The sequence below is a fragment of the Typopeltis vanoorti genome, chromosome 10, assembly GCF_054136105.1.
Source record: "Typopeltis vanoorti isolate ZY-2024b chromosome 10, IOZ_Tvanoo_1.0, whole genome shotgun sequence".
NCBI classification, from domain to species: domain Eukaryota; kingdom Metazoa; phylum Arthropoda; class Arachnida; order Uropygi; family Thelyphonidae; genus Typopeltis; species Typopeltis vanoorti.
In genome coordinates, this window is record NC_143558.1 from 51,828,667 (window position 1) to 51,850,863 (window position 22,197).

At 36.9% G+C, this 22,197-nt stretch overlaps 1 protein-coding gene across 1 annotated transcript in view; it reads left to right on the plus strand.

The window, feature by feature from the left end:
• LOC150102416 (muscle-specific protein 300 kDa-like) overlaps positions 1–22,197 on the plus strand; it is a 1,203,500-nt gene that overhangs the window by 57,311 nt on the left and 1,123,992 nt on the right. Inside the window, exon 4 of the mRNA XM_090399574.1 lies at positions 15,550–15,885. Within this exon, the coding sequence (XP_090255700.1) occupies positions 15,550–15,885 (336 nt within the window). The remainder of the gene's footprint in view (positions 1–15,549; positions 15,886–22,197) is intronic.

Here is a 22,197-nt window from a genome sequence, read left to right on the forward strand (position 1 = left end):
ATATCCAGGAAAAGGAAAGTAACTAGTGGTGTGCCTCAGGCCATTACTGTTTAACTTCTATATTAATGATATTGGGGAAGATTTGGATGGAGATATTGAGTTGTTTGTGGATGATACAAAGTTGGGATGAACCATGAAGAGTAGAGAAGATGTTGTGGCCTTACAAGAAGACTTGAATAAATTGAGTGAGTGGGCATGGGAATGGGCATGTGAGTTTTAATTTTGCCAAATGTAAGGTTTTAAAATTTGGAAAACAAAGATGGAATGCAGAATTTATGCTTGGTGATGATATTTTGTCAGAGGTGAAGGAAATAAGAGAATTTAGGCGACACATAGCCAAAATTCTGAGGACAACACAAAAACCTCTGGGAATGGTGCGAAGGACACTGACTTGTAGAAGTAAGGAATTTCTTGTTCCATTGTTTAAGGCTTTGATTAGGCCACACATGGAGTATTTTGCTCAGATTTGGTCACCTTGTTTTCAGACGGATGAAGAGATGTTAGAAAAGGTCCAGAGGCGACTGACTAATAACTTCTGCAATGTCGAGTATGAGGAAAAATCGAGAAGATGCAATTTGCAGAATTTGGTGGACAGGAGGAAGAGGGGAATATGATAGAGACCTACAAGTTAGTAAGGGGTTGTTATAGAATCAATGTTGGAGAGGTCCTACAGAAAACATTGGGAGATCAGGGGAGAAGCAGAGTTCATCCATGGAGTGTGTATAAAGGGGGTGTAAGTAGGGGAGTGAAAGCAGGTTTTTTTCATACAGAATTGTGAATGATTGGAATTGCCTGAGAGTGTGGTGTCTGCAGAGAATTTGAGTGTGTTTAAAGCATGGTATGATGAGCTCTGTGTGTATGATAAAAGGACCTCCCAGATGAGTTTTTGACTCCATTGGATTAATAATAATAATAATAATAATTATAATTATAATTATTATTATTATTAGATATATGAAGAGCCAAAGGCTTCAATTCGGCGACATATAACTTGTTTAAGTTAAGGGATATTACATCCCATATAGTTTCTTAGCCGAATAAGAAACTCAAAGAGTTTCATGCCGAATATAGTAGAAACTATATAAAGTTCGGCGATTCCAAGCGTAAGCAAATACCTGGATTTGCTTACGCTTGGAATCGCCGAACTTTATATAGTTTCTACTATATTCGGCATGAAACTCTTTGAGTTTCTTATTCGGCTAAGAAACTATATGGGATGTAATATCCCTTAACTTAAACATATTATTATTATTATTATTATTATTATATTATAATAATAATTATTATTATTATAATTAAAAAATAGCTATAAATTTGTGAATGGTGCCAAAAACATAGTTATATTAGTGCTCTCATAAGTCTTGTACAAGATTTAATTTTCTTGTTTATTCATATCAGTAGTTTTATAAATGCTGTATCATTTTTCCCATCATTTTTTTTCTATATGTTATTGCATACAGCAGATAATAAAAAAATATTAGTAATACCCTAAAGTCTTTTGTCTAAATATGTTAGTTTATTTTGTCCTTTAATTTTTTTTATTTGTTAAATTTTTAAATGGCTCTGGCAAAAACATGGATTAAAAGGGTATCAAATGTTGAAACATTCATCTTTTGTTTAATGGTATTTGATGGTAATAATTTGTTAGAGATTGCTTGATAAATGCAGTATCAGACTGGATGAGTAGACACATGAAAGAAGAGCTGTGAAAAAAATAAAACACTGTGGAGAGAATATAGCAATATTCTCTCCACAGTGAGAGAATATTGCTATATTCTCTCCACAGAGAGAATATAGCAATAAAGAAAATGGGATCGGCATACTTCTGAGGAGTGCAGAGTGCAAGCAAGAAGGGTGACTAATATGGTTAGAAAGGTCAAATCAGATTATGTGAGAAAATTAGCTAACCAGGCTGAAGTAAATCCAAAACAGTTTTTCATTTACATAGCAAGTACAGTTTTGTCCAAAAGATAAGGATGAACTACACTTTTACCCATGTATATAAAAAAAATTGATGACTACAGCCAAATGTGGATATAAATTTATTACCTGCATACCAATAAATTATATTACATGAAATAGGTGTTATAAATTTTGTACAAATTAAATTACAATATGGTTTTGGCAAAAGTCACAAATTTTCTAAGGATGCAGTTAAGGAATTATTGTACAGTGCTTAAGAAAGCTATGAGGAGAGACATTTCAGTATGGAATATGTCCACCCCAAACTGTGATGCAGCTCTCACAACATCGTACAATGCTTAGCACAAAGTGATTCAGGAATTCCTCACGCAAACTAGCCCAATCCATTTCTCCTTCAAATTAAGGATAAGGCCTAGTTTGTTTCCTGGAGGGGGAATTTTGAGAAGCAATGCATATCCCTGTTGAGTCCCAAATGTGTTTTATGGGGTTGAGATCTTAGGAGCAATGCTGGACACTCAATTTAGTTAATATCTCAGTCTCTAGAACTATCTCCACTGCTTCTGCACAATGTGATGTGGCATTGTCATCCATAAAAATGAATTCTTCACTTGCAGCACTATGGAACAATCAAACATAACTGAAGAGCTTCATTGCAATATTGTTCACCAAAAATGAATTCTTCACCTACAGTACCATAGCACGATAAAACGTGATATTGAAGCACTTCGTTGCAATACCGCTCATCATAGTCCCTTTTTCCACCACTTTTTAGCTCTGTGCGTCCATTAAGTATAATGCCTCCCAACAATATGACCCCAGTACTGCCATATCTATCCCTTTCAAGAACATTCTCGCGACGGTAAGCAGGACCATTTTCATACCAGATCAAGTGTCATCTAGAATCAGAGGAAAGACTAAAATGACCCTCATCTGTAAAGAGTACATTAGTTCATTGGTGTCTTGCCTAATTTTATGGATATATAACACCACTGAAAATGTGCTCTACAATGAGTTGTAGATAAAAGGATGCAGACTGCTGGCCTTTTGGCATATAGGCCTACTTTTTGCAGATGTCTTGCCGCAGTTTGTCGAGATATCTGCAAACCTGTGCTTCAATGAAGCCAACTTGCAAGCTGCCCCACTGTGGTATGCTGATTACTTTTTTCTGTTATAGCCAAAAATCTGTCTTCATGCCTTGGAAGAGCAAGGGCAGCCTCTTAGCAAACATGTGGAATACATTCCATTGTTTTGAAACACTGCCCAGAGCCTGGATACAATGCTATGTGAAATTTCAAACTCTCTGGCAATATCAGTAATTTTGTGATCTTTTTCAAGCTATCCCATAATTATTTCCCACCTGAAATCATCTGGATAATTCTAATCAGTAAATTGCAGCTTATGGAGATGAATATAGGGTTGATGAGATGGATAGGAGGGTGGTTGATGGAGAGATATCAGAGAGTGGTTTATTCAGGAGTAGAGTCCACAAGATGACCTGTGATGACTAGTGGTGTGCTGCAGGGTTCTTTTCTTGGACCACTACTATTTAATTTGTTCATTAACGATGTAGGAAAAGATCTGAGAGGAACTGTTCATTTGTTTGCTGATGATGCAAAGTTGATTAGAGCAATAGTGAATGCACATGATGTCAAAATTTTGCAGGATGATTTGGATAGATTGGAGGTCTGGGCTAAGGAGAATGGATGTCAATTTAATGTGGCAAAATGTGAGGTTATACATTTTGGGGTGAAAAGATTAGCAGCAGTTTACTACATTGGGGGAACTGTACTCCAAGAAATTGACGAGGAATGAGATTTAGGAGTGTTGGTGGATAAGGAGTTGAAGTTTAGGGGGCACATTGCAAAAGTGGCCAATTCAGCTCATCAAATCACTTGGTTGCTGAAGAATACGTTGACAAGCACGGTATTGTTCCTCTGTATCGAGCCTTGATAAGACCCCATCTCGACTACAGTGCCCACATTTGGTCACCTGAGAGGATCCAGATGCGAGTGACCAAGATGATAGCAGGTCTGTGGAATGAACCTTATGAGAACAGGTTGAGGATTTGTGGGTTGCAAAAATTAGTTGATAGGCAGAGGAGGGGAGATATGATTGAAACATTCAAATTACTGAAGGGTTTCTATAAAATTAATTCAGAAGATATTTTTGAGAACAGGGCTGGTTGTGGGAGAACTAGGGGACATTCATGGAAACTGGGCAAAAGTGTTTAGTAAGGGTGTTAGAGCTGGGTTCTTTACTTTTAGGGTGGTGAATGAGTGGAATGGGCTGCCAGAGTCTGTGGTGGATGCTGTGACAGTGAATGAGTTTAAGGCGAGGTATGATAGATACTGTATGAATGTGGAATAGTTGTGATGAACATGATTTGGGGCCTCCCTCGATGAGTCTAAGGACTCCCTGGAGTTGCCCGTAATAATAATAATGTCTTTGAGACATTACATCTTTTAGCTGAACCCTTTACACTACCAAACTGCCACATGCTGATTCATCTGAATTTTTAGATGCAGATGTAATCTTCAGAAATAGTGTTCATCTTTAGGTTTTGGACACCAGTGTAATAATAATATCCAAGGCTGACTCCTTGTTTAATTTTTCTTTTCCTGTAGTGAAATATTTCTCTTGTATCCATCCTATACAATTTATTTAATAATTTATGTACTCTCCTACCATCGAGAGGAATGAAGATATGAATAAAATGTGTTTTTATTGATAGAAGTTAATAATTTGTTATTCTGACTTTGTTTGTAATATTCCAAGGATGATCCAATTATTTTCCCTGACCAAGTGCTGTTTATTTCCTCTCCATCAATCCAATGAAATCCTTTTAGTAACTTAAATATTTGTATCATATATATTTATCTTTTACAGGAATCTATCTACCAATTTCCTAAGCTCACAAAACCCTCAATCTGTAGAGATTGAGGGTTTTGTGAGCCCTCAAAATTGCAGAGAGCATTACACAGACCCTTGTCAAACCCTCAAAATTGTAGAGAGCATTACACAGACCACTCATCATCTTGATCAGTCACTTCTGAATCCTCTCCACCATTCCTTCAACCTCATGAAACCTAGAGGAATCAACTTATAGAGTTAATTCAGCTGTGACTATATCAATCATTTTAAAGAGAAAGGACAACTTCCTTATCTGTGCTTGTTAATGTATTCTTCAATAATATGTTCTTCAAAGACTATGGTACTGATGGAATTTCCTAAGGCATTTGACAGGATACACATGAAAGGATACATTCATAAAATGTATCCTTTTCATAAAGAATAAGATTTCATAAAGTGGAGAATATGAGGATATAAATATAATATAAACTTTTGACTTGGATAAGTGGATAGCTGTCAGACACATATCAAAAAGTGGTATAAAGTGGGTATGAATCTTGTCATATTTAAGGTGACCAGCAGTGTACCTCAGGGTTCAGTTCTTGGATCATTGTTGTTCAGTCTATGTATCAATGATATTAGGATGGATTTAACAGATAATGTTCAATTGTTTCCTGATGATGGAAGATAAGCAGAGCAATCAGGAATGCTACTAATATCCAACACTTAAAGAATGATTTGAACAGACTGGAAATTTAGCAAATGATAATGACTATCAGTTCAGTGTTAGTTCAAGGCCAACCTGGTTGGCCGAGTGGTTAGCATATCAACTCTCCAGCCAAAAGGCTGTGGGTTCGAATCCCACTGTGGGCATGCATGTTTGTGATTGTCTACAAAAATACTAGTGGTGGTTGACGGTAGATGCCGTTGCTGTAGATGATGATGGTAGTGCGATTCATTGTAGTTGGTGGATTGTGAGTGGTGGAGACAGGGAGTTGTAGAGTAGGTGCCCTCCCTCAATGAGTCTTTGGACTCCCTGGAGGTGTCACATAATAATAATAATAATAATAATAATAATAATATATATATATATTTTAAATAATAATAATAATAATATATTTATTGATTGCTAAAATATCTTGTGTGACATTGCACCTTATAATTTTACAGAGTTTAGCACTAAGTGCTGCAATTCCTACATTGTATTTCAATTAAAATTTTTTTAGTAATACTTTTTTGCTTTTATATTATGTATTTACAACACATGTTCTTCTAATATTAACAATGAAGATTATACAGAATTTTTTGTATATTTTTTTATTTTTTTATTTTATTTTTATTTATTTTTTATTTCTTATATAATAATAATAATAATAATAATAATAATAATAATAATAATGTTAGTAAGTGTAAAGTTATGTACTTTATCATGAGATTTCCATGCCATATAATATTAGCTGGGTTACATTACAAGAAACTGATGAGGCTAAAGATATTGGAATAATGGTGGATAGCATTTGAAGTTCAAAAGTGACATAACAAAAATGGCAAATATAGCTCGGCGAATAATTGCAATGTTGAAGCAAACATTGATATGTAAGAATAAGGAAGTCATTTTGCCTATTTTCGAAGCCTTCATAAGATCACACCTGGACTACTGTACACAGATTTGGTCTCTTGGATTTCAAGGAGATAACGATGCTATGGAAACAATTCAAAGGAGAGTTATAAAGATTATTATTATTATTATTATTATTATTATTATTATTCCTGATACCTCCAAGGAGTCTGAAGACTCATTGTGGGAGGACACCTACAACTGTCTCAACCACTACACCGAACCTCTACTACGAATCATCTCCATCAATGCCATCTACCACCCATCCCCACCACAACTAGTATTTTTTGTCTGTAAATTGCATGTGTTCTGAAGGGCCGATTTGCCTGTATGCGGGATGAAAAACCCGAGGTTCTGGGAGAAAAACCCTGCTACCTCCGTATGAGATCGGCTAACTCACCTTCGATTGAAATCGTCCAGATAAAGATTCCTTCCATTGCAACGAGAATCGAATATGGAATTATGGAATTTAGTTTAGGAGGACAGACTGCAAGCATGTGGACTACAGATTCTGTTTAACAGAATGGGTGTTATAGGATATCCTATAACAAGGAATATACATGGAAGTTAACTTTCTTTGTGATTAAGAAAGGTGTAAGAACTACATTCTTCACTCACAGAGAAGAAGTTTGAGTGGAACAGTTTGCCTGTTGAAATAGTGAGTGCATCTAGTGCAAAGGAATTTGAGGAAAGGTGCGACAGCTGGTTTAGGTGATGTATAGCCTCCCTCGATGAGATCTTGACTTCATGAAGGTCTCAGATAATAATAATAATAATAATAATAAGCAAGTAATCCTATGACATTGGCCACTTCTGCAATATTATTATTATATAGTATCCTCATGGAGCCAGGATACTCATCATGAGATACCTACACTAATGTTTATATAGACAAATCATATCGTGCCTCAGTTTAAACTCATTCACTGTCAGAGAACTCGCAACTAATTCTGGCAATCCATTCCACACCTTCACCACTCTCCACACAAAAAATCTAGTTTGCAGACCCCTAATAACAACACTCTTACACAGCTTCCAGGAATGACCACTAGTTCTCTGACTATTTGTCATATATTGAAACATTTCCTTTGCATCAATTTTGTAAAACAAATTTAATATCTTCAAATTTCCATCATGTCCCCTTTATTCTGCCCATCAACCAAACTTTGTAACCTACACACCTTCAACATCTCTTTATAGGGAACATTCCACAGACCTTTGAGTGATTAAGCTTAACAGCTTAATCACTCATCTCTGAAACCCTCTCTATCACCTGCTAATGCCCAAGAAACCCAGGTGACCAAATCTGCAAGCAGTAGTCAAGATGCAGTCCAAATCATAGTCTTAAAAAGAGGGATAGTAACTTCCCTACCTTTACTTTACCATGATTTTCACCATTCAAGTAATCCTTTGAGCTATTTTACCAACTTTTGCAATATGTCCTCTAAACTTCAACTCCCTGAACCATTATCCACAAATCCCTAACTTCAACAGTTTCCTGCAATCCAGTACCATCTATATGATATATTGAATATAATCTTTACAATCCGAAGTGCATAATCCTTACATTTTGCAACATTAAATTAGCAATCATTATTATTTATCCACAATGCAAATTTATTTAAATCCCCCTTATTTATTTAATAAAGATTATTTAATAAAGATAAATTCTCAATAAAGATTTGACTTATGATTTAATCTCACTGTAGAGCAGTAAGATTTGGTGGCATGTCAGCACATGTACGGCATGAATGTGCAAGAGAATTGGCATTGCCTCTGATGAAGTTGTTCAATCTAATCAGCTCTGGCAGAGTTCCAGGAGAGTAGAAAGAGAGTAAGATAGTTCCATTGCATAAAGGTGGCTCCAAAATGGAGCTAGCAAACTGTGGACCATTTAATATATCAGAAATGGTTATTGAAGTATTTTAAAATATGGTTCAAAGTAAAATCCAGCAGTGTAGTGGATGTGAGACTCTATAATGGGCAGCAAGGCTTTGTAAAGGGCAGGTCCTGTCTCATTAATTTAGTCACATTTTATAATAAAGTCACAGCAGAAATGGATAAGTGAAATGTCTACACCGTGACAGTACTAGACTTTGCAAAGACATCTGACAGAATACTGCATGGAAAACAATTACAAAATTTGCAGCAAATGGGAATGTATATGAAGCTGGTAGCATGGATAGGGGTGGCTGACAGAAAGACACCAGAGAGTAGTGTATGTTGGATTGGAATCTAGGAGAATGAGGGTGACTAGTGGAATACCTCAGAGTTCTGTAATAGGCCTACTACTCTTTAATTTTGCATATCAACGATATAGGAAAAGTTTTTTTCAAGTGGGGATATTCTGTTGTTTGCTTATGATGCAAAACTGTGGATAGCAATAGTTGATAAAGATGATATTATTATTATTATTATTCATGACACCTCCAAGGAGTCCGAAAACTCATTGCTGGAGGACACCTACTATACAACTGTTCCCACCACTACACCGAACGTCTACCAATCATCTCCATCAATGCCATCTACTGCCGACCACAACTAATATTTTTTGTCTGTAAATTGCGTTTGTTCTGAAGGGCCGATTTGTCTGTATGCGGGATGAAAAACCCGAGTTTCTGGGAGAAAAAACCCTGCTACCTCCGTATGAGATTGGCTAACTCACCTTTATGCAATGGAACTATCCTATCCTTTTTCTACTCTCCTGGAACTCTGCCAGAGCTGATTAGATTGAACAACTTCATCAGAAGCAATGCCAATTCTCTTGCACATTCATGTAGTACATGTGCTGACATGCCACCAAATCTAACTGCTGTACAGTGAGATTTAATATCATAAGTCAAATCTTTATTGAGAACTTTCACCATATACTCCGTTTGTATCCCTGCATATTTCAAATCTATCCTTAATGTTGCAGGACACATTTTGAAGCATTTCAGGAGTTATGTGCTGTAGTGCCAACTGAATGCATTTTTTAAGTTCAGCTAAACTATTGATCTTTTGGCGCTAACCTTTGTTTTTATGAAGCCCCCCATGCAAAGAAATCCAGGGTGTCAAATCCAGAGAATGCGGAGGCCAAGGTCGAGGTCCTCCACATCCAATCGATCAATTTGGAAAGCATCTGTTGAGGTATTCTCAGACAATTAGTGCATAATGACATGGTGCTGGGGTACTTAAGGGTCAAAGCTGTATAACTGAAAGGAGACCTCCACATAGCTTTTAAAGGAATGCGGAGAACCGACCAGGGCTTCTGACCTAATGGCCAATCCTCACCTTCTCGTGGTGCACCCTGTTGGGTATCTACTTTGATACTGAACAAACGAGGATGGGCTGGCAATTTGGGATTTAGCCGACCAAATTGTATTCTTATTGGTTAAACCAAAATAAAAAATGATGGTACAACATGACAAAATTTCATGCCGGCTGGGGCATCGCCCGGTTAAACAAGGCCCCCGTTGTTTTCGCCAGGGAACCAGGGCGAACAGCGAAAATTTAGCTACTGGAAGAAATCTGAAAACAAACCCCAACTCAACATCACCAGAGTTAAAGATCGGTACTATCAATGTAAGAAGCCTGAATGGCAAAGAAATGGAGCTAGCTGAGGAATTAGATAAGTACCAGATCAACATAATAGGGGTGACTGACACAAAAAAGACCAAAACTGGTGAGATCTTTCTAAGCAATAAATACAAAATGTCATATTCAGGCAATGACAATCAAGGAAAAGAAGGAGTAGCCATAGCATTCAACACAAAATACGAGGCTAATCTTCTTGAATGGCAGTCAGTCTCAAGTAGAGTAATATGGGCAAATATGAGAATGGGGAACTGGACAATGAGACTTATTTGTGCCTATGGTCCCACAGAAGGTTCTACTAAGGTAGAAATGGAGGAATTTTTTGACGCTTTAGAAAAAGCAACTGACACAATGAAAAAGGAAAAGTTGGTCCTTGTTGTGGATCTAAATAGCAGAGTAGGAAATGATCGCGAAACATACAAAAATATTTTGGGAAAATTTGGAGAAAAGAGCAAAGCTAATAATAATGGCAAATATCTGTTGGATTTCTGCTCAGGACATGGACTGGTTATTACTAACACCATGTTCCAACATAAAAATGTGCACAAATTCACATGGAGAGAAGAGGCTAGGAATAAGAAAAGTCTCATTGACTATGTTATTGTTGATAGTGATGTCTTCTCCCTGGTGCAGGACACCAGAGTGTACAGAGGATTTGAAATTGGAAGTGATCACTATTTAGTCTTGAGCAGGATAAAATTGAATTTCATATTGAAAAGAATAACATGTAAGAAAGTTTTAAAGCGAATAAAAGTTGAGCAGCTCTCAGATGTGAACTGTAGACTAAAATACAGAAAGATTATTGAAAAGAAAATGAAAGAGTTTGAGAACAGGAATCAAACTTTGGAGATTCAGTGGCAAACCCTGAAGAAAACATTGATTGATTCTGCCAGAGAGGCATGTGGTGAGGTTGTCTACAAGGATAAAAAAATCAGAACTCCCTGGTGGACACAGGAAGTTAAAAAGGCAGTGGAGGAAAAGAAGAAAGCATATCGAAAGTTCCTGTCAAATAAATCAGCTTGTGCTCTTAGAGAACATAGAGACAAATGTAAGAATGCTAAACACTGTGTAAAACTAGCTAAAAAAAGTCATGGGAGGACTTTGGCAAGAATATAGAAAATAAATATCAAGAAGGTGGAAAAATATTCTGGAGGTTGTTGAAGAAGCTTAGGAATGGAGGAAAGAGTGCTGTAAAAGGAGTTAGAGATGATAAAGGTGACATGAAAACAGGAGAAAAAGATATCCTTGAAGTATGGAGTAATTACTTTGAAAAACTGCTAAATGAAACAAGCAGTGATGACAGCACAGTGATAAAAAACACTGACCAGGCCTGCAGTCAGGAATACATATCCATACTTGAAGTAGAAAAAGCCATCAAAGGCTTGAAATGTGGAAAGGCAGCAGGAGTTAATGATATTCGACCAGAAATGCTGAAGTATGGTGGTATAAAAGTCTTACAGTGGCTGCACTGCATAGTTCAGAAAGCCTGGACAGAGGGACGAATTCCTGATGATTGGAGTAGAGCTCTCATAGTACCCATATATAAAAAGGGAAATAAAACTGAATATGAGAATTACAGAGGTATTTCCCTATTGAGTGTTCCTGGCAAGATCTATGCCAGTATACTTGAGAAACGGTTGAGAAGAATTGTGGAAGAAAAGCTTGGTGAAGAACAAGCTGGATTCAGGCCAAATAGAGGCTGTCAGGATCAGATCTTCACTTTACGACAAATAGTCGAGAAAGCATGGGAATATAACAAAGATCTGTATTTAAGTTTTGTCGATTTGGAAAAGGCATATGACAAGGTGCCAAGAGAGAAGCTATTCAATACGCTGCAGTTATATGGTGTCAATGGGGCATTATATCAACCAATACTTAGTCTTTATTTGACTTGTAAGTCAGCAGTTAGAATTGAAGGAAGTACAGTAAGATGGTTTAATGTTAAATCTGGTGTGAGACAAGGATGTACATTATCCCCTCTGTTATTCATTATCTATATGGATCACATTATGAAGGAAAGTGGTATTAAACCTGATATCAAAATTGGAGATGTTAATGTCAGCTCTTTGCTTTATGCGGATGATGTTATACTTCTAAATAAATCCGCTACAAGTCTGCAAGATTCTCTGACTAAATTGAATAGCTGTTGTAATAGATATGGTATGAAGGTCAGCAATAAAAAGACAAAGACAATGAAAATAGGCAGATTCATTGAAAATGTCAACTGTGTTGTGAATGGAGAACCTGTGGAACAAGTAAAACATTTCAGCTACTTAGGCACAATTTTTACTGAAGATGGTAAATTAAATATAGAAATAGACAGCAGAATCAGCAAAGCTGGTATGGTGGGAAGACAATTGAATAAATTCATATGGAATAAGAGAGAAATTAGTCGGAACACTAAATTAGCTGTATACAAAACAGTGTTCAAACCAGTTTTAACTTATGGATCTGAGAGCTGGGTCAGAAGTAAAACACTTGACCAAAGACTAGAGACCGCAGATATGAGAGTGCTGAGAAAGATTAGAGGCGTGAACAGATGGCATCAATGGCAATATCATATTAAAAATGAGGATATTAGGAAAGAACTTGACATTGTCAACATGCAGGAATGCATTAGCAGAGCTAATCTCAGGTGGTATGGTCACTTAAATAGAATGGGAGAGGAAAGATTAGTAAAACAAGTGTTCTCTGCCAGGTTGGCAGCAAAACGACCCAGAGGAAGACCAAGATATAGGTGGATTGATACGGTACAAAGTGCCTTAGACGATAGAAATATAAGATCTGATAATATTGGAGTCTTGACAAGTAACAGACTGATTTGGAGGAAAATTGTAGATAGGAAGTTAGTAATGATGTAATTTTTTCATGTATTACTGTCATATTCTGTACACCCCTTGAGGGTACATAGCAGGAATTTGATGATGATGATGATGATGATGACATGGTGCTCCATCTTATTGAAACACAACATTATCAAGAATGCAATCGTCAAGAAACTGTGGTTCGAGAAACTGCTGAAGCATTTCAAAGTAGATAGTACCTGTTACAGATGCTTCCTGAAAGAAGAATGGGCCATAAATTTTGTATTTAGTCTTTTGCCATTCTGTGACTTCAGATGGTTTTTCATTGGACCAGATATGACAATTGTGTCGATTGACTTTAATTTATTTATTATTGACTTTAATTTATTTCCACAAGTGTGGAAATTTACCTCATCACTGAATAACATGTTATCCAATAAACTTCCATTTTCAATCTGATCCACTAATTCTGCACACCTTGCTGCTTGATTTTGATAATCCTCTTCATTTAGGGCATGCAGTATCTGAATGCGATAATCCTTTTTCATCAGTGTCAAACACAAGATTCTGTGAACTATTGTCTTGGATATGTTGAGTCTTCAACTGGCCTCCCTAACTGACGTTGTTGGTTCATCCTCAAACGATTGCCATGCTCCTTCGATACTGTTACGTGCTGTCCTTGAACATTCCCTTCCCACCTCATCATGTGCGGATCCAGTTCTTTTAAATTTGTTCCAAGTCCATGAATCGCTTTGTCTGTAGAACCGGTTCTGTGAAATTTCCTTGTAAATTGTTCTCTGATTTCATTACATTGCATTCCTTTGATACGTACAACAAAGATGTGTTCTTGTGTATTCATCATTAGGGTTAGGGTTCTGAAAGGAGATGAAAATAAAATTATGAAATAATTTAGAAATTTTTACATTTATAACACATATTAAACATGACAAACATCAATAAACACGAGTTTTTAAAAAATTCTTCCCATATCATTGAAATTGATAGCTAATTCTGGGACACCCTGTATTTACATTGGTGTTTTTCAATATACCTGAACAATTTCTGCAATCTACGTTAATTTTTATTACTATTATTATTACTGTTATTACTATTTGACACCTCCAGGAAGTCCAAAGACTCATCAAGGGAGGACACCTGCTCTACAGCTTTGTCTCCACCACTCAATCCACCAACTGACTGAAACTACACCAACGCCATTTACTGCTGACCACCACTAGTATGGAAATACTAGTGGTGGTGGTCCATGTCCACGGCAGGATTCGAACCTGCAGCCTCTTGGCTGGAAAGCAGATACGCTAACCACTCGGCCAACCGGGCCGGCAATTTTGATATGTATCTCTGTCACGTTGGCAACTGCAAAATCTCCACCTGGATAATACAGCTTTATAAAATGATCACCCTGCACCTTAACAGTTTCTTTTGTTTCTGTCATCTTCTTGCCATCAGCATTATTCGAAGTCATCCTAACTTAGTCATTTTTCTTCTTACACTATTTCTGAAGATTACAACAGTAAATTCAGTCGAATCAGCTTATAGCAATTCATATAACTGACAATTTTGAATAGAAAAACGGATAAAATTTCGAATCCTGCATAAAGTAGTCACATGAAGGCACTCAACAGGATAAAAAGCAAAGGCTGCATTCCTTTATCCACAGCTCAATATAGAAGCACATTTTCAGTGGTGTTGTATGCCCGCATTTGACTGTAGTCATGAAAGTTTTTTCATATACAAGTAAAAATGTAGTTCGTCCTTAGCTTTTGGACACCAGTGTTGTAATAGTGCCATTCAAGACTGGGTGGATATGAAGTATGACTTTATAAAGGGCAACGTGGTTTTGTGAAGGGTAGGTCTTGGTTTATGGAGGCATTAGACAAGTGACTAGTGGTTTGCTTCAGGGCTCAGTACTTTCTCTTCATCTTTTTAATTTATACATCAGTAATATAGGAAATGATTTGAGGGGAAATGTTCAGTTGTTTGCAGATGAGGGAGAAGACCAGTAGTTAAAGAAGGTGATGTGAAAATCCTGCAGGATGACTTATGTAGACTGGCAGCATGGATAAAACTAAATGGCTACAAGTTTAATATGGCGAGGTGTATGGTAATTCCTTTTTTGAAGAAGGGATCACAAGCTGTGTATTATTTTGATGAAATTGAACTGCCAGAAATTGATGTAGCAAATATTCGAGGGGGGGTGAATGTGGACAGGGAGTTTAATTTTAGAGGGCTTATTGCAAATGTGGTCAAAACAGAACATTAGATTACTTGGCTGTTGAAAAACATACCACTGACAAGCAGGGATATGCAGGTTATTATTCCTCTTTGTAATAAGATTACACTGGATTTTGTTGGAATGAAGAAGTGGTAGAGAGGATCAAGAGACAAGAACAAAAGATTGTGACAAGTCTATGGAATTCTCCTATAAGAATACATTGAAGTTCTGTGGGCTTTAAACACTGGCTGTGAGGTGAAAAAGAGGAGACATGAAAACAGCATATAGGTTGTTAAAGGGGTTTTACCTTTAGGAGGGTTGCCAGAGGCTGTTGTGAGTTCTTCATCAATGAATAAATTTAAGAGAGGGATGATAGGTATTGTGTGAATAATGGGTCTCCTGTAATGAATTTTCTGACTTTATGGAGATATTCATATAAAAATAATAATTACAATTTTTCATTTTCTTGTTGATATACATACTTCCCAAATTAATTAATGAAGTTTGTTTTTAATTTAAATTAATCTTCCTTTCTTTGCATACAGAGTGGAAATGAAATCTTGAAATCACACTTCTATATCATGGATTCTTATATCCAAAAGACTAAGGAACTAGTTGATAGGCTTATTCCAATGGAGGGTTTTGACACTGCTGCTATTCAGGAAGAGGTGACAGATGTCAAAAAACAATGGCAAGAGGCATGGGATGCTGTGATAAAAAGGCTTCAGAATCTGGAATCCCAGATTGTTCTTTGGCAACAAATAGAGGCAGATAAGGATGAATTGATCTCATGGTTTACTGATATATGCTCAGCAATGAAAGATTTCTTAAACCATTTTACAAACAAAGATAAAGCTCAAGCCATCTTGGATAAATATAAGGTATTGTTAAAATATTCAAATTTGAGTATATATTGTTAAACTGCATTTCCAATCATAAAATGATTTTAAAAAATAACATGACAGCAAAAATATTTTAGTATACTATATAAATAGTTAGTTTATTTTGAAATTGTTTTCATACATAAAATTATCAAAAAAAAAAAAGAAGAAAAGTAAAAGAGGTGTGTATAGTTTTTCTGACTGTACTGATTAGTTCTGATTCACAGTGACATGTCTACATTTAAAGTATAATTGGAAAGCATTGGATTCAAATGCACTACGTGAGAGTGTGATGAGTGTGGAGGCAGTGAATGCGAAGGTATAGTATGGTTTGATAAAATGTGCGTGTGTGAGTGGGACTTTCAACAATGAGTTTTGGACTCCAAGCAGATCTAATAATGATGGTGATAATAATAAAATATTTTCCTTCTTATATCTATCTATCTATCTATCTATATATATATATATATATATATATACCACTCCTACATACCACTCCTGCCTTCTTCCACCTTTTATACGTTTATCCTCAAGGAAGGACTTAGTTTTTTATATAGATATATTCTCCAATCTGAGAGCTATCCACTCATACAGTCATGTACGTGTAAGTTTAGTGATAAGTGATTTATGACAGTTTTCTTCTCCTGGTATATGAGTTCCTATATATCTTAAATTTCGACGCCATAATTACTTTTTCGCCACCTGCATTCCTCACCTGCAGCTATAGCTGGCGAAGGATTACCTGCCATGGCAACCGCACATTCCTGCAATACCACAGACTCAGCAAAGCAAAGACCCCCCCCCCCCATGACTTTGGACCCGGAAGGACGAGCAAAGTTCACCGGAGCGATGGACATGGAAAACAGGTCAGTAAATTTCAAATTTTATGCTAATGTTGCATCAAACGGAAATATCCTATCATCTCCCAAAACACTGATCTCACACATGAATGCCACATCAGCCAGCAGTAAACCTATTAACACGTTCGCTGCCACGGTACTCGGGCATAGTTTGTTCCTGCATGCCAAGCGCTTTCGCGTCTTCAAGGTCACTACGAGTAATCTCGTAGCTGGCTTATCAGACAGAATTTTGTTTCATATGCCAACTACGAGTAATCTCGTATCACCCCACCCATATATTACATGCACCGAAGAATGTGTTTATTGTGTCTAGTCTCTAAAAACCTTCAGTTTCGCCATGACCAGTAAAAGAAAACTTACTGATAAAGAATTAGAAGCTTACACTAATATAAGCGATAATGAATTTAATGAATTCATCATCGCAAATGGGAGGATAAGAGGGGAGTTCTTTCCATTTCAAATATGCACAAATTTGAAATGGTTGAAGCAAAAATCGGAATGGTAATATTTAATTAAAACCAAATATCGTTAGGGACTATAATTTGGTTATGTCAGGCATCGATCTTTCTGATCACATGCTTTCTTACTGTTCCCCCTTACAAAAGACAATTAGATGGCCAAAGAAATTGGCAATACACATTTTTGATATATACATTCAAAATGTGCATAAATTTTATAATATAATTACTGGAAATGCAATGACTGCATTAAAATTTAGAGATCAATTTATCAAAGTTTTTGTTGGAATGGATGAGCTTACAGTATCACAGAATATCAGCAGGATTCGGGATCTTCATTATTTGGAAATTTTACCACCTACAGAAAAAAATATTCGCCGACAATGCCATGCCGAGTATGCACACGAAACAAACAATGATGCGAAACACGCTATTATTGTCCTGTTTGCCAGGAAAAACCACCATTGTGCGTGGAAAATTGTTTTAAACTGTACCATTCTTAATTTGAATAAATTCTTTTTTTATTTTATTGATTGGTTTTTATTTTTATTGATTTTATTAGTTTTAAATTGATTTACAAATTAAGGTGTTATACTATGGATTAACTCGTGCTTGGCATAGGAGGTTGGTAATCGACATACGAGTATATTCATAGTTGGCGTCTGATGCACATATATAATATACTATATTTTAGTTGAAATTATTTCCCTTCTATCAAGCCCCCAGACGTGCTCTCCGCTTTAGTCAGAATCCAAGGGTCCAAATTAACGTAATTATACTAAGGGTTAACTCGTGTTTGGCATAGGAGGTCGGTAAATTGACATACAAATATACTCATAGTTGGCTTGTGAAGCTCATATATGAAACACAAGTATACTCGTAGTTGGCAGCGAACATGTTAACACAAAAATAACTACCCAGTGTTACGAACGTCAATGAGAAAATGGAATTGTTATTTTTACCACCAAAGAAAATATTTCATTAGAAGATTATCTGACGGCCATCACCAAAATTGTTTTATGACGCTTTCCGCTTAGCTGGTACTGTGCAGGTGTATTTCAGCCACATCTCATGGCCACAAATGGTACTGCAAAAAGGCGTCGATATCGGTGATTATCACTTCGAAGCAGCCCCAATAGCACTGCCCCCCCCCCCGGCAAAAGTAACTGTATCAAATGTTCCCCCTGAAATTCCTCATCAACTCATCAGATCCACATTATCAAGATATGGTTCTGTCACAGGAAAAATACGCACATTGTCAGCAGCCACAAAGAAGCCTGAATTTGCACATGGTAGAAGCTTCCAAAGACAGACATTAATACACTTTCCAAACAACGACGCACTACTAATAGGCCACTCTATCACACACAACTAGACAGATACTAATTTCCAAACACACTGTTCCTCTAGTTAGAAACATCTCGCACATTCCTTCCTACATCTCGGATCATTGCTTCATTAAGCTGCAACTTTCATTATCTTTGGAAGCATCCAAATCAGGAAGTGCCTATTGGATCTTCAACAATACCCTCCTAAAAAATCCAGAATACATAACAAACACTCAGGCTTTAATAACTAACCTTCCTCACTTGAAGGAGAGTGCAGAACCAATGAAAACATGGTGGCCCCACCTAAAATCACGAATAAAATCTTCACGCAGATTTACAGTCACCAGAAGAATCAACAGAGCAACATTAACATCCAGCAACTTGAAAAATAGCTGCAGTATCTATCAGAAAAAAGTCCTGAATATAATTCAGTCCTCCAAGCCATGCAAAGACACTTACAAGTATCCGCAAAAAGGGTACCCTACTTAGATCGCGACATACACAAATACATTTCTCAGATGCACCCACAAAATATTTTTTCTCTTTGGAAAAAAAATACCAGGCAGCAAACTGCATCTCTGCTATTAGATTTCAAGATGGCAGCATCACAGAAGATCCAAGTAAAATCACTTCTGAAATCCTATGATACTACAAGAATGCATACAACTCTACAGGAACATCCCTTCACGCCATTCATGAAATACGGAAAGAAACAAAAAAAATAATCTCTGCAACAGATCAGAATCACTTAGAAAACCCAATCGCGCTAGAGGAACTGAAAACTGCATGCACATCCTTGCCAAAGAATAAATCTCCCGACCTTGATGGTCTCACAACAGAGTTTTTCCATGTCTTCTGGAATCAACTCGGACCACTTCTCCTTAAAACATTGCAAGAAGCCTACCTCAATGGGCTCCCAAAATCCATCACGACCTCAGTAGCATGATTGATACCAAAGAAAGGAGACCACACAGATATCCAAAACTGACATCCAATCTCACTAATCAATACAGATTGCAAAATCATTTCCAAAGTTATTGCAAACCGACTAAAGCCAACACTGCCTGAGGTTATTGACCGACATCAAACTTATTCTGTTCCAGGAAGATCAATACATGATAACCTCCATTTAATAAGAGATCTCATCCACATTGTAAACGGCCAAAATGAAGACCTGGCACTCATCAGCCTTGATCAGGAGAAGGCTTTTGACAGGGTAGAGCACGAGTACCTTTATGATGTCTTAAAGGCATTTGGCTATGGCCCTCTCATCATTAAAACAGTGCAATTGCTATACAGAGATGCACTCTTCTGTTTAAAAATTAACAACAGCCTCACCGCACTTTGCCATACTCTTAAGGGATCAAGCAAGGATGTCCTCTCTCTCTCTCTGGACAATTATACACACTGGCCATAGAAAAAGAGTACTCCAAACAAACCAACATAATAGAGCCACATCAAAAAAAACCCTATTAGCATATGCTGATGATGTCACTATAATAGTCTGAAATGAAGAAGAAATTACAGTAACTGAGGAAGCACACAAACTATATGCATAAGCCTTAGGGGCCAAATTAAACTCTGCAAAAACCACTGGTTTATGGTCAAGCAGATGGAAGGCGAGAACTGATTCTCCGATTGAATGTAACTGGTCAAATTAAAGACAAACATACTTAGGTGTGCACTTTGGCAACACCAAAATATATAACTCACTGAATTGGACACAGCTACACAACCAATTTAAACAAGTGCTAGATAAATGGAACAGCATTCGTTCTATTAGTTATTAATAGAACTTAATTATTAGTACTCTTCACTTAGAGGAAGAGTACTAATAATTAACCAGATGACTGCGAGTGTGTTATGGCATACCCTCAAAGTACTAATCCCCCCCCGAAGACTTTCTCCATCACATTAAAATGGAAATGAAACATTTCCTCTGGAACAATACCAACTGGATAACATACTCTGAGCTCTGCAAGCCACTCAATAAGGGAGGTTAAGGCCCTGATTTCCTTTGAAAACAAGATCACATCCTTCATGATAATCCTTCTCCTAAAGACACTTCAGTCCAGTCATGCTTATGTAACCACCTTCGATTACATCAAGAAATCATCCACCACAGGACTTACACTGTCCACAATCCTCCGAATGACCAGTTCTGCACCATCTCCTCTTAAACTACCTCATTTTTACAAAGATACTCTACAGCTGTGTAAAAAGACAAACCTTCATCACACACTGACAGGATCAACAGAGTCAGCTGTACTAACAGAACCACTGTTTTCAAACAGAAACATAACAAGTCTCACAACTAGCCAGCCCTTCCTTTTCCCTACATGGAACTGAGCAGGAATGAGAATCATAGGGGACCTCCTGACCCAGGCGCTAAACTGGAAAATACTAACATGCCTACCATTGAAAAACTCCAAAATTGAAAAGCAATATCAACTGATACAAGTTGCTATTATAAAAGCCTTCCCAGATATCGCTACGTCTCAGGGAATCTGTATTTCTTCTAGAAACTGCAGGGAGCCTACCTATCATCTTACATCATCTGAAGCCTCATTTCCAATTCTTCCCTCCAACTACAAGAAAATATACCACTTCCTCATATCAGTGCCTCCAACTTCTCCCTTCGTGTATTCATTAATAACCCTCTCATTTACTAAGCTGCACATCCTACACAGTTTTCAGTAGGATCTTCCATATAAATCGAGATGTGTCAAACCAGATTCCAACATACAGTGGAGGTTATGGCATAACATCTTGCCAATCCTACTAAGCTCCACAAATTTCAGCTAAAAGAATTGGATCAGTGTCTATTCTGCGAAGTTTCAGGCACCTTGGAACACCCATATCTAACCTTGTCCTGCAAATAAAGCGATGATCATCTACACCCTGAATACAGCCTCTAGCACCTGTAAATACGCACACAGTCAAGAAGACTATTGGAATTTAGTCCATACAGAAGAGAATAAACACAGAATATGCAATTTCCTTTTCATCTCTGCCCAAGGCCGTCATTTACAGTTTCTACCTTAACACATTCGCTGCCACGCTCCTCGGGCATAGTTTGTTCCCGCACGCCAAGCACTTTCGCATCTTCAAGGTCACTACGAGTAATCTCGTAGCCGGCGTATCACCCCCACCCATATATTACATTCTCTGACGAATGTGTTTATTGTGTCTAGTCTCTAAAAATCTTGAGTTTCGCCATGATCAGTAAAAGAAAACTTACTGATAAAGAATTAGAAGTTTATGCTAATATGAGCTTCCATTTGCGATGATGAATTTAATGAATTCATCATCGCAAATGGAAGGATAAGAGGAAAGTTCTTTCCATTTCAAATAAGCACAAATTTTAAATAGTTCAAGCAAAAATCGGAATGGTAAAATTCAGTTAAAACCAAATATCGTTAGGGACTATAATTTGGGTATGCCAGGTATCGATCTTTCTGATCAATTTTCCCCCTTACGAAAGACAATTAGATGGCCAAAGAAATTGGCAATATGCATTCTTGATATATACATTCAAAATGCGCATAAATTTTATAATATAATTACTGGAAACGCAACGAATGATTGCGTTAAAATTTAGAGATCGATTTATCACAGTTTTTGTTGGAATGGATAAGCTTACAGCATCACAGATTATCAGCAGAA